This window comes from Hyposmocoma kahamanoa, unplaced genomic scaffold, assembly GCF_003589595.1.
Source record: "Hyposmocoma kahamanoa isolate Upper Pololo Valley unplaced genomic scaffold, ASM358959v1 65, whole genome shotgun sequence".
NCBI lineage: Eukaryota > Metazoa > Arthropoda > Insecta > Lepidoptera > Cosmopterigidae > Hyposmocoma > Hyposmocoma kahamanoa.
Genome location: NW_020653853.1, coordinates 7088580 through 7101987, shown reverse-complemented (window position 1 = coordinate 7101987; position 13408 = coordinate 7088580). Strand labels below are relative to the sequence as shown.

Genomic DNA, 13408 nt, shown 5'->3' with positions numbered 1-13408 from the left:
ATTGATGTAAATACATGGTGCTTAACAATAACAATTCTTATACTACAACAGTCCCGACCTGGCACCTTGTGACTTTATTTCCAAAAATTAAGAACCAGTTACGCGGTCAACGATGTTCATCACCTGAAGAGGCTGTCGAAGAGTATGAAAAATATGTTTCTGTGATTGTCACGGAAGAGTGGCATAAATGTTTTCAAAATTGGTTCATTCGCATGAAAAAGTGCATTAACGCTAACGGAGAATATTTTGAGAAACAATAAATTCATTTCTGACCATTTATAGCATTTTTTTCTTATTCATTCCGAAAACTCCGGAATCCAAAACAGTTGCAGTGCCACTCAGAGCTGTAATCGCAAGGATCTGAGGGGCACTGCCACTGCGCCCGTCACACTGAGACATGAGCTTAGAGCGTTTGCGCACTACGTTGGATTCGTATCAGGGGGTCTACTCTCTACTAGTAGTATTCGACAAAATTAAAAGACAAGTATCCAGTATGAAGCTTCATTCGCATCACGCGTCTTTGTATTTGGCCAAGTATTGCTTATTTGGCAGTAATTGTTTCGGACGGATGTCGGACGGACATCGAGAGTAGACCCCCAGTTTCGAATCCAAGAAATGACGATCTGAAATGACACAGGGATCATTTATACAAGCGATATTCGAACTTTCTCGTATTCGCATCGGACTTAGTGCACCAGTGACATTCGAAGTGGCTCTGAGTTTTCCAGATTTGTATAGTTTCCGTTTCGGAGCGAATACGAATGGGATGCTATGCGCAAACGCGCTTACACATCAAAATTGTAACTCAGTAATGCTCACAATACTGTTTGGCGACAGAAATAGGTTAGGTGGCAGTACTTCCCTGGATAAACTCTTTCACAAGGAGCTCTACTGCTGCTATTTCTACACCTAAACCGCTGAACCAATTTTAATGAATTTTGGTATAAAGGTGAAATACGGGATGAAAGTTTGTATGGAGAACCAATAGTCAAAATCAAATAATCATTTATTCCATAGGTAACATTTTTATACACTTGAAAACGTCATTTTTTAAGCCACTGCTCGTTCACTACGCTAATCTCCTTGAGAAGAACGAGCAAGAAACTCTAGGGATTGATCTTTTCAAATAAACTTAAATGCTATAAAATACATTTTGAATCTTATTTGTGTGGAATCTAGACTGTTGTCTTTCCGTACATCTTTATCTAACACGTAGCCTACAATTTTGTAATATGACTTTTCAATTAAAATACTTTTGATGTAAGTTTTAAACTTAGGAAATGATAATCTTAATATAAGCTCCTGAACCGTATTGTAAAAACGTAAACATTTCCCCATAAAACAATCGTTTAATAAATAAATAAAATTATGAAAATTAGTATAATACAATATGCTACAGTGCTTATTATTGGCAGACGAAGTCGCAGGCACCAGCTAGTCTATATAATAAACGTATAATTTGATTCAATACTTTTACTTCAAATTCTAACACAAAATTTTCTCAACTACCGCAGCAGCTACTAAAACATGGTAATTCGAATTCAATGAGAACCTTTGGATTGTAGTATTTAGTAGCAGTAGAAACTCTTTTTAAAAGGGTTCGTCCAGGGCAGTACCTTACCTATTTCTGCCGCCAAGCAGTAACGTGAGCTATACTGCGTTCCGGTTTGGAAGGGTAATGGTACAACTTATGTCAACTTATGCTTCAGGGTGATGGGCGCAGTGACAGTGTCCCTAAGATCTTTGCGATTTAAAGCTTTGAGTGGCACTGCAACTTTCATGGATAGTCGTGTCACTCATATCACCAGGTGCGCGACTTGATTCGTCCCGTCGACTGACGGGACGTACAAGTCGCGCACGGGCGCACACGCGTCGGTATCATAAAAAAAACTTGTGATTTGATTTGAGAATAATATTGATCCGTTGCTTTGTTTCAGCTCAATTGATCTGGAAATATGCTTGCATTATCTGAGTCATGTTATTTTGAAATTAAAAATAATTATTCACAATAATATACTCGAAAAGTTAAACAATAATAATTGCCACCGAAATTATGCGGTGAACACTTCCGAATGACCGAGCTGTAACTTCACAAAACAATAAATACGTTTGTTTGTGCCAGAATACAGTAATTATACAGATCGTAAGTAACATTAAGTACATTGTGTTCAACCCGCAAGCAGGTGCGCAAATATTAGGTATATACATTTATTTATTCTTTGCATTTAATTGAATTTCAAATTAATTTAAATTAGAATTTTTAAATAAAAAACGACTATAGAGGACTACTGTAAGAGAAGTGTAAAAGTCATGATAGATAGATCCAAGCAAATAGACTTTAAAAAAACATGCTATGCTTACAATACTATTTTTAAACTTAAATAAATATCTTAGACGTATAATATTGAACATATCAATCAATACATAAATATGTAATTAAATAGAACGTAAAATAATGTTATTGGAAAATATTTCAAAATTATGTGAATGTAATAGATACTTAATTATTATACATAGTATGTAGGCTATAACTAGGTAATATAATTGTAGAAGCTTGTCAAAGCTGCAAGCTTTCTTATCTAATATTATAAAATCCAAAATGTGAATATACTATAATAATTACTTTTAATATAAATTGAGAAAATATTGTAAACCCTCATGTCTTTATATATAATTTGCAGTGCCCTACAGGGTCCATAATGCGCTGTTACCTTATCTTTAAGCCATTGTCGACCTTGTAACATTATGGTAAATGCAATAAAGAATTGAATATTGACTTTTGAATATTGATACTCAACCACTTTTACCAAATTGTTTTATAAATGTTTGAGCATATAGTGCTGATAAAAGTATGTATAATAGTAATTTGTAAATTAATAGAATTTGGCAGGGTTTTATTTTTATTTTTGGGGAGGTGACACTACTTGTTTCTCACTCATCTGGAAATACTTCTAACGGTATGCTTAACTTTAAGATATACATGGAAGTACATTCCATTAGTTTCAATTTGAACTTACATTTTATTTGTACAAAATTAATAATACTGAGATTAAACAAATACAAAGACCAATTCCCTCAATCCGATGGGGCTCCAACCAGCGTTTGTTGCTGTTGCAGTTCGTAAGATCTGCTGGCTCGATCCGTCTCTCTGACTCAGGAGGCAGAGCGGTAGCCACGTAGAGGCAACAGACGCTGGTTCGAGTCCAGAGGAATTTTTAGAAAAGAAATTGTTCTTTCCATTTGTTTGATATTTGTATCCATAAAAATTACAAACTATACTACGTCCAACAATTTATTTAACTTTTGGCATATGCATGCCTCCGAAGTTGCGTAAATATTGACATATGTGCAACCATAGACAAAAAAACAATACTTCCTGGACTCCCTTTATTTTTTAAGTTTAGTGAAGTGACAAGCTCTTTAGGTTCGATATTTATCCAGCCAACAGATTATGTAACGCAGATTATTCAAGTTGATAAATTTTGGTACCTGTCTAATAAATTATAAATAATTATAATAAATTTAACATTAATTATTAATTACATAATAATACAAATAACATAAATTGTCAAACGCGATATTGTCTGATTGGAATCGTGATGTTTCACGATCCCAATCAGACAATATCTTCTTTTTTGAACCAGCTCACACTCACGATTAAATATTCTTCATAAATAAAATCGATTGTTATAAAAACATCTAATCGATAACCTACTCGGACATCACTAATTGATTAGAACTTGAGCTGTCAAAAGTTAAATAAATGGTTGGACGGAGTATAGTGGAATATTATCATAAATATAGATGAATGTCAAGATATTCAATAAAAATAAAATACAACTTTTACTTAACGTTTTTTCTTCTCATACATTGTGTAAAGAGTCGATTAATTATAACATAATAGAAACCTACCTGTGAAATTTCAGAAGCAATTTTTGGTATAACCCGTATAATTTATATAAAAGGTTTACGCAATTTTATAGCTTTGTAAATAAAGTCTTAAACATTAAGATCCATTTTGATAACAACGTAAGTCCATATTTTTTGTTGCCCCTATAGTTCTAATCTGTTGACTCCTCGTTCAACCCTCCCATAATTTGCGAGGTACCCTGTAACGGAGGATAAATTGGTTCATACTTCTAAGGGCCATGAAACTGCCTCCACAATCTGCTCCTGGAGCCTTAATCTATTGTTATCATAACTCAACGGGACTAGCGACTCTCCTTGATGTAATCTGCTTCGATCCAATCTTTTATAGTGAAATTATCCAGTACCAAACGACCCGAATGAAACTTCGCAGTTTGAGCACTATGGATTACTTTTTGGATATTTGAATGAATTAATGAATGAAATATTCTTTATTGCACTTAAAATTACAGTGACAAAACGAAACAATAGCTTAAGAATAAAAATAGTAAGTCAATATGCAACAGGCAGCCGTCTTGCTATGTAGCAATGTCTTCCAGGCCACTTTAGGATAGGAATTTGGGATATGCAAAAGGGGTGCAACCAAAAATATCGTTATAAGTACATTACATGATAAATGTTAATAAAAACATATATGTAGATAAATGGATATTTTACGTACCGTGTGTACGAAATAAATAATAGTTATTTGTTATGCAAGGCTGCAAAGTTGTTGTTCGACGCGAGTGCTTGTATTGAAACCTGAATAAGCGAAGATTGCAAGTTTGGAATAGAATCCGGAGCGTAGCGAGGGTTTCAAGACACGAGACGCAAAACAACTTTACTGCCGAGCGAAAATAAATTTAGTATGCAAGTTACAGTATGAACTTTCTGTATTATTTCTTACCATGAATAAATTTTAACTGCCTCCGTGGCCGAACGGTTACTCTGCCACGCAGAGGTCCCAGGTTCGATTCTTACACTTATTTCTCTCGTGAGTTTGGATGTAATTTGTGGTTGTCTATGTGTGTGTCCATGGCACCCGCGACACAGGGTTTCCCTAGTGCGGGGTTATGTTGAGTGTGTGCGTTATTATACATACATAGCAAAGAGCACCATTAGTGTAATAAGGCAACATCTGCAAAATGACAAGTTTTCAGAAGAGAGGTTTAAAGATTCTACGAACCAAATTATAAGAAACAATACAAACGACATCTAGACATCGGTTTTTAACAAAATAAATTAAGTATTCAACTTATACCCATTAAACTATTATGATTGTAAAAGTACGCGTACCAAATGGTTAAAATCATTAGACTATGAAAATACAAAACGTCTCTTAGAAGTACTGAAATAGATAGACCAAAGCTATAACTCTGTAACCTACACACCTAAGAGAAACATGCGAAAATATTTTCCCACATGTGTATAAATTCATGACCCCCCTCCCCACGCAACACACACACACACACCCACATAAATATTATTTAATAAAAAATCTGACAAGTCTCATGTGCCTGTTTTTTCACCAGCACCCTTATCCTTCAAAACCGGAACGCACTAATGCCCACATTAGTCGTGGGCGGCAGAAATAGGTAAGGTTGCTATTGCTCCTAACATTAATCAATGCATTTGTTTTCTCAGTATTATTGCTAATACCATGAATATAACGTTGAGATATAAAACACTACAACAGCTATGAACTGGCGAGTTTTACTACTTGTACGAAGATTGCCGTGATTCTGGAATTCCGGAATTCCGGGAGATGAAGGGGAGAATTGCGGAAGAGATCGTATACAAGAGCAATTGCGGGAAGGTGGAGCAGGAACGTATAGTTTTCAGCTCTTTATCATCCTAGTACAGGTTAATGCCGACACTTTTATAGATGGCATTCCCAATTATATAAAAAGGATTAGAAGTTTATTCCTGCCATCCAACATAGTTAAGAGTAATGTGAAATAATTGCTACAGTTAATATTTTTTTACCTGGTTATATTTATATTTAGTATGATTACATACCCCGTGTTTTTGAATTGTGTTCAGATCGTAATTTTGAAAAGTGTGTTCTGAAAATAATCAAAATTTTGACTTTTATTAATTATGTCTACGCTTTCCAACAGTATTTATGTGTTATGTTTTTAGCCGACTTCAAAAAAAAGGAGTTTTTCAATTCGACTGTATTCTTTTCTTTGAGTGTTTGTTACGCAATTACTCCGATGATTCTTTTTTTGTTGGAAACGACTGTACCCACAGTAGAGGTCCCAAAATTGAAGAAAATGTAATAAGGGTAGCAAATCAGAGAATGAATCCGGTTTATTAGATTTCACCTTTGGAAATGGAAATTGGAAAAAATCTGCCTGTTGCTCACCGTGGGTTCGTAAGTTTCTCATAGGTAATGGTAAAAATGCTATGGTAAAAAAACCATTTAATCCCAATACAAAGAGCTGTAGCAGAGAAATTTGCAAGGTTTGCTGACTCAACCTGTAGCTCAGGTGGTAAGAGCGGTAGCCACGTTGAGGCAATTCAGTCGGACCAAAGGAATTTTTTTCTGCGCTTGTGTTACATATTTGCATCAATAATAACAACAAAATAGTGAAACATTTTCGCAAAAAATAAAATGTAATTTTTAAGTTATTAATTGTAACAATATTTGTTTGGGCTGTGGTCAAAATTTTGACCACCTTGATATTCAATTATTTTTGTGAAAATACTCCACTATACTCCGCCCAACCATTTATTCAACTTATGATAGCTCGAATTCTAATCAATTAGTGATGTCTTAATGCGTTTCCGATTCGATTTTTTATAACAGTCGATTTTATTTATGAAGAATTTTTATCGTGAATGTGAGCGTGTTCAAAAAAGAAAATGAATGATAAGTTGGCTGTATACATACGTTATTTGTGTTTGTTATTTTTACAAATTATCTTTAAGCTGTGTTGGCAACAGCATCTACGTATCTGCAAAAGTACAAGTAAACCTGTAGAAAACGGTGAATACAAATTTTGATTTAATTTAAATACAATGTTTTATTGATTTTTTTTAAGTATCGGAGAAATTTATGCCGCGTCGTTGCAAGCTTTACGAACGGCGCACACATTTAGTACTTGGTACTTGGTGCAACGGGCTGGTATCCGCAACTAGACGACAAAGCGCCTATTTTGCGTTTAGTATACATTTAGTTATACATTTAGTATCCAACTTATTAATCTCACATTATTTATAGGAAAAGAAACTATTTCTCCGGATTTAAATCGCGTATATTTGATTTTTCAAACAAACCACTCTATTTTTTGACTATAGTCATAAAAGTTATTACTTAAATACCTTAATTTTAATTTTACAAAGAAAACATTCCAATTCATGCTACAATTACGTTTTACAAATTATTTTATTGAAAGAATTTTTACTAACATCAATTTATTATTAATTAATAACAGAAATTAGAATAAATTAAAACATATTAATTAGTACTGCAGTCTGTTATGTTATGTCTGTTTGGAATATTTCATCAGAGGAAATACTGGATCCCAAACAGGAGGTACGGAGAAACCATCTTCCAACTTGCTAAAGTTATGTGGCATAAGTCGAATCAACAAAAAAAGGGGATCTAAAGCATTGTAGTCTGTTTTTATTTATCTTTAAATCGTACTTTGTATTATTAACAAGTTGTTTGTTTTTTAATTTACTTTGTCTGTATGCACTTTTTAAACCTGTAGTAGCATCGCTTCATTTAAACAACTTGTCATGAAAATAATACGAAATAAGTGAAACAAATTCTGTATATGAGAATTTTCATGACACTCCTGTTTAATTAAGTTGTTAATGACCAATTATGTTCGTAGAATCTATAAACCTCATTCCTGAAATGTTTGCATTTACAGATATGGCCTTATAACACCAATAATGCGAATTTATATTTTTGTAGATTGTGGTCAATTCTGAATTAGTCAATACTTTCCATAAAAAAAGAAAATTTTCTAAAAAAGACTTTCTTTTTCTACTGCTTTACATCATAATCATTGGAAGGAAGGGCGAAAATGAAAACTATTCCTTATCGTTACTTAAAAGTAAATATGGATCCACGTATGTGTCCATAAAATCTTTTTTAGTGTAACATTTTATTGAAATCTTACCACACCATAGTTTAGTAAGATGTCTCGTTCGTTTCCGCCGAATCCGTTCTGCTAAGGAAATGGGAATTTGAAATGGGAATAAAGTCTTATCTCACTTGTCGTTTGCACGGAGAAGCGCGGTCGGGCTCTATAAAAGACCCTCTCTGAATGACTCTTCAGAACGTTTGTAAGAAGCTGTGATATATGTCCATCACAATAAATACTCAAATAAAATTATTAAATGACTATAATAATCTTATAATCTCTTGACGAACAATAAATACAATAAAATCTAATTAATGTTATTTTATCGACAAATACAATAAAATTTTCGACATTGGCCTGAAATATATATTCCAGAAGTTGCAAGTATGGATTTTAATTCATAAGAAGTTTTGGTAAGGAAAGTAATGCTTAATGAGCCAACTGAAAATCATGATACCAATGGTATTTCTAGTGTAAATAGTGCTGGCTCCATTGGCATCGACGTATAGGTTGTTGCAGAGATCATTCCCGCAGATAGAGCAGGACTCATATTTCTTGCCAAGCACCGGAAGGGCGTCATCGCAAGCTGAACTGCAGTCGCGAATTACCACCAAGGAATCTACAAATATGGGCACATTGTAAATATCTGGAATGTTGTCAAAATTTTTGGGAATATTTTTGCTTATTTCTAATAGACGAGTAATTGCGACAGAGACATCACCGTTATTGTTGTTGAATCACATTAAGAAAAGTAAAATACAAAAAAAAAATCGTTTATTTACCACACAGAAAGGAAGAAAAACGTTTATTCAATAAATGACGCATTAATAAATGAATATGAAGTACATTACAAATAAAATTGGAAGGTATTTGTTCGATATAAAACGTATAAAAACAAATGTAACTCACCCTTTCCTTTATATGTCTTTGTTACACAAGAATCACGTCCTCTCGCGCAATATTTCACGGTAGTTTTTCTTTCTGGACTCCAGCAAGTCGGATCGGTAATACTACTACAAGCGTAACACACCCTGGAGCTATCCATTACAGAGAGATGGGCATCTGTTATCTTTATGATCCCCGCACCTTTTGCTGGCTCCATCAATTGTTGTTCGATATCTGCAATGCTCATACGATCCTCATTTTCTTCTTTACTAGTTGCTTGTGGTACGTTTGTCCTCCCAACATTCTCAACATTTTCAGTACGTGTGTCTGCAATTTTTTCTCCGTTAACGTTTAGTTTACTTGACATTGTTGTTACATCAAGTGGGCTATTTTTAGATAGATTTATACTTGCCGGAGTACTGACTTGTTTTAACGGTAAGATACCTGGCATAATACGCCTAGAGGTACCTTCCTCTCTTCTAATTTCACTGAGGGGTTCATTAACATCGCTTTGCTTTGTTTTCGGATTGCAATCAGAAGGGTTTGTTGGCTTACTCGGATTTGGAGTCGTGATTTCAACAGGATAGTTTATTAGTGGTAATACCTGAACATCACCATTGGGTGATGGTACATTCAACACATTGCTTGTAGTTTGCTCATCTAAACGGTTAGGTCCCTGTGAGGGGTTTGTTGTTGACAATACTTGCCAGGCATTGTACAATGGTTGCGCTAATGATGGTGGTGGTCCATAGACGTCTTCCCTTCGTAACTGCGTTTGCACATCGTTGGTGTAGGGTTGCGTTCGTTGGTCATTAAACAGTGATAAAACATTTGAGTGATTGTCATTGTCATCGGGTGTTTGTCTTAAGCTGTCTACGGTTTGCCAGGGATATCTTCTTGATGCGGGAAATTGCTCACTGTACCTCCGTGAAGTAGGAACTCCTGCATAAAAATTTCGCGTAGCTCCTTCTGTATTAGATTTTCGCGATATAGGATCATCTGCAATAAATATAGATTCTGGGATTTCTTCAATAGCTTTTCGTGATGCATAATCTTCTGAATTAGATCTCCGTGACATAGGATTTGCTACATTGGATCTGCGTGACATATAATCTTCTGCGTTGAATCTTCGCGATATAGGATCATTTGCAATAAGTCTTCGGGATGAAGGTTCTTCTGTTTGAGAACGTCGTGATTGAAGAGCGTCTGCATTAGATCTTCGCAAAGGATCATCTGCAATAAATAAAGATTCTGGAATTTCTTCAATGGGGTTTCGTGATGCATTATCTTCTGAATTAGATCTCCGCGACATAGGATTTGCTGTATTAGATCTTCGTGACATATAATCTTCTACGTTGAATCTTCGCGATATAGGATCATTTGCAATAAGTCTTCGTGATGAAGGTTCTTCTGCTTGAGAACGTCGTGATTGAAAATCGTCTGCATTAGATCTTCGTAAAGGATCATCTGCAATAAATTTCCACGATTCATGAATTTCGTCTTCGGGATTCCGTGAAGCAGAATCCTTTGAATTAGATCTTCGTGATTCGGGATTTTCTACATTAGCTCTTCGTGATGTAGGATCTTCTGCATTGGATCTCCGTGGTGCAGGTGCGACGGAGTTCCATTTATTGACAGTGGCCCAGGGTTGTTCATTGGGAATGTTTGGATTTTCCATTCGGCGTTGGGAGAAAATAGGACAAGGTATTTTCTGTACCCCTTCTCCGATGACATTCGGGGCGATTTCGTTTCCTTTAATTTCAAGTGGAAATTGTAGTCCGATCGTTGAAGGTAACAAAGAGAGAACACTCTGATCATTTGCAACAATTTCCTTTTGACCTGTAACTAAAAAAATACGTTTAAACAACAATTTAATATAACATTATTGTTAATAAATTACTGCAAAAACGAACCAAAAGTGACGAAAATACTCCATATTATTACGAAATATTTGATCATTGTCAACATTTGTGAAAATACGTGACTGGGTACGAATGAAACCGAAAAGGAAATGGAAACTTAGCTACACTAAAACACTTTAGAAATATAGCTTGAGATGGCATTTTATCGGCAAAAGCGGTAAACCAATATCAGTCCATTGTGCGAATTCTCTCTATGGAAAAATATTGCATGAAAACAATGAATGTTCTGCAAATATTATTTTATTGTTTCTGTCTTGCCTTCTTACAAAACACATATAGTATTTATATAAAAATATTATTTCACATATACAAAAAGTGAAATCAGTGAAATTACAAATTAAATAAAAATATAAATCTCCAAAAACCAGCGAGCGTTTAAAGAGTAGGCGAGAGAGCCTGAACTTCCGAAACAAGGTTAGATTGATGGGATCGCTCTTATACATTACTTTCGTAGCACCTTTATTATCATAAAAATCGATATCGGGGGCAAGAAAAGAGAAATTAGCGTTATTTGTCTTCGCCATTTGTTTCCCTGATCTTATTAGTAGAAAGCAGCGTATTTTTCCATCAGAAAATGCTTGGCTTTTATTTTTGACACTGTCAGCTTTTCGATGTCGACGTGGATAGCAGGCGAGGAGCGGAAAATTGTTAAAATCAGAAATAACAAAAGAACTCACGATAAAAATGGAAACTTATAGTTGGTAGAGAGGTGGTAGGTTTGTTTGTCTGCGTCGTTTTGGCTTGAACGTTTTTTGTCTGGGATTTTCGTATCGACAGACTCAATGGGTTGTCGCCGTCAGCTGGCCTGTGGGTCCGATCTACATAAAATATTGAAACGGGACAATATCCTTGTTCCTTGGCGGGCCTTTACAAATGTTATTGTTTTCGGAACGTTTTAGGTTTTATGAATTATAGTTTTTCGTTTAGTTTGTGTTGAATCTTTTACCATTCTTGTGCTTATTGTTTAGATTGAGTAGAAATATTTTATTGATTTGGCCAAGGTTCAAATTGTGAAACGATCGGTTTATGTTCTTTTAAGGTGTTCACTAAATATATATTTCGTCGCCTTAGTTTCTTAAATTCGTTCTTTCGTACAAAGTTATTGAATTGCAAAAAATAGATTATATATACAAATTTTGCAGTCTGATTTCACATCAATTTTTTTTTTCTTATTCACATACTGGTTTTTACCTATTTTTAAAGTAATACATCCAAATTAACACTCTTGATAAGTAATTTAAAATAAATTGAAAGTTTTGCCATCTCCCGAATAACCACTCTTTATAATAATATACGAGTTTGAGAAGGTAAGGCATCGATTTGTTAAATATGTTTTGAGGCAACGCAGTCACGTCGGGTTAGACTAGTATCCCTGAGATTCCATTTACACATCTTGCCCCAACACAGACCATGCAACACTTGCTCGTGTGATTCGTGTGTCCTAATACATGTACGAGAGAATATCTCTACGTGGTCACGGATTGCACAGTCAAGAAGCATCAATACGATAAGAAGAAGATATGTTTCGGAACTACTCGTTGTGTTCATATACATTTAACTTGATTTACTGGTGACATTATAGCAAACTGAGATTCATCGCACCCGGTACACCTTTCTCTGGTAATAGCCACTATATCCAGAGTAGAACATTAAAAAGGCTTCCTAATGTTCGGCTGACGATTGCCCGAGCTCGCGTTAACTTAAATATTAATTTTTACGTCGCCATTACAGACAATGTCAGAGCAGGAAAAAGGCATTTTCCTCTTGTAATTCTAAAAGAATTCAATTATATTTGAATTTGAAAAATGGGAACATTTGTTTGTCATCTTTAGTAGAAAAAAAATGATCTACATTTATTTTATTTTATTCTAGGCTGAACATGTCATTGTGTGCATCTAACACAAGTTTTTTATTGGCAAAGGGACTAGCGAAGAGGAGACAGGAGGAATGACTGAAATATTTGACTATCACGTTAGTTAGTAAGTACTAAATTGTTTACATCTATTTCTGATGCACAGGACCACAGCTGTTTTAAGGATTTAAGGGTAGGGAATCACAGGAATGGAAAACTTAAGATTTTATGTCACATGACAGGTATTACATGTGTTTCGATTTATGGAAAAAAAATTGCAAAAGATAAATGAGTACAAATGTTTATTTATTACACAAATGGTTATGTATATTTATTTATTTTTTGTCTAATTCTTTTACCCTTCATGCTATCCGTCTTTGGAACGCGCTTCCGCTCCATATAAGATAAGCTCAGACCAAATTATCTTTAAAGCGCATATTGCGCAAGCATCTGTTTGACAATTGTCAAAATCAAGACTCTGTATAATGTTGCTTTGGGCTCATATACATATTTAAAATATATATGTAGGTTTATTATGTATGTATAATAAGTATGATTATATTATGTTATTTATTTATACCATACAAATTATCGATTAGCTTTCTAGTATATTGTTATTCTTGTTTAAGTGTAGCACCAACCTATTGTGTCTTTTTTCTGTTTGACCCAATGGTTGACTGGTAGAGAATGCCTTATAGCATTAAGTCCGCCATTTGTGCTTCAGTGTTTTGTACAATAAAGTT

General features: G+C 34.6%; 1 protein-coding gene across 2 annotated transcripts; it reads right to left on the bottom strand.

The window, feature by feature from the left end:
* Nucleotides 1-8293: 8293 nt before the first annotated feature.
* LOC113231328 lies at nt 8294-10878 on the bottom strand. 2 transcript variants are annotated; one of them, XM_026465609.1, is made up of 3 exons: nt 10805-10877; nt 8916-10730; nt 8294-8625 (listed from the first exon to the last, which is right to left on the bottom strand). In XM_026465609.1, the coding sequence occupies exons 1-3, from the start codon at nt 10857-10859 to the stop codon at nt 8405-8407; spliced, it is 2091 nt and encodes a 696-aa protein (XP_026321394.1). In that variant the 5' UTR covers nt 10860-10877; the 3' UTR covers nt 8294-8404. The 2 variants fall into 2 exon arrangements, with proteins under 2 accessions (XP_026321394.1, XP_026321393.1); XM_026465608.1 differs by having other exon boundaries at nt 8295-8625; nt 8916-10736; nt 10805-10878.
* Nucleotides 10879-13408: the final 2530 nt, after the last annotated feature.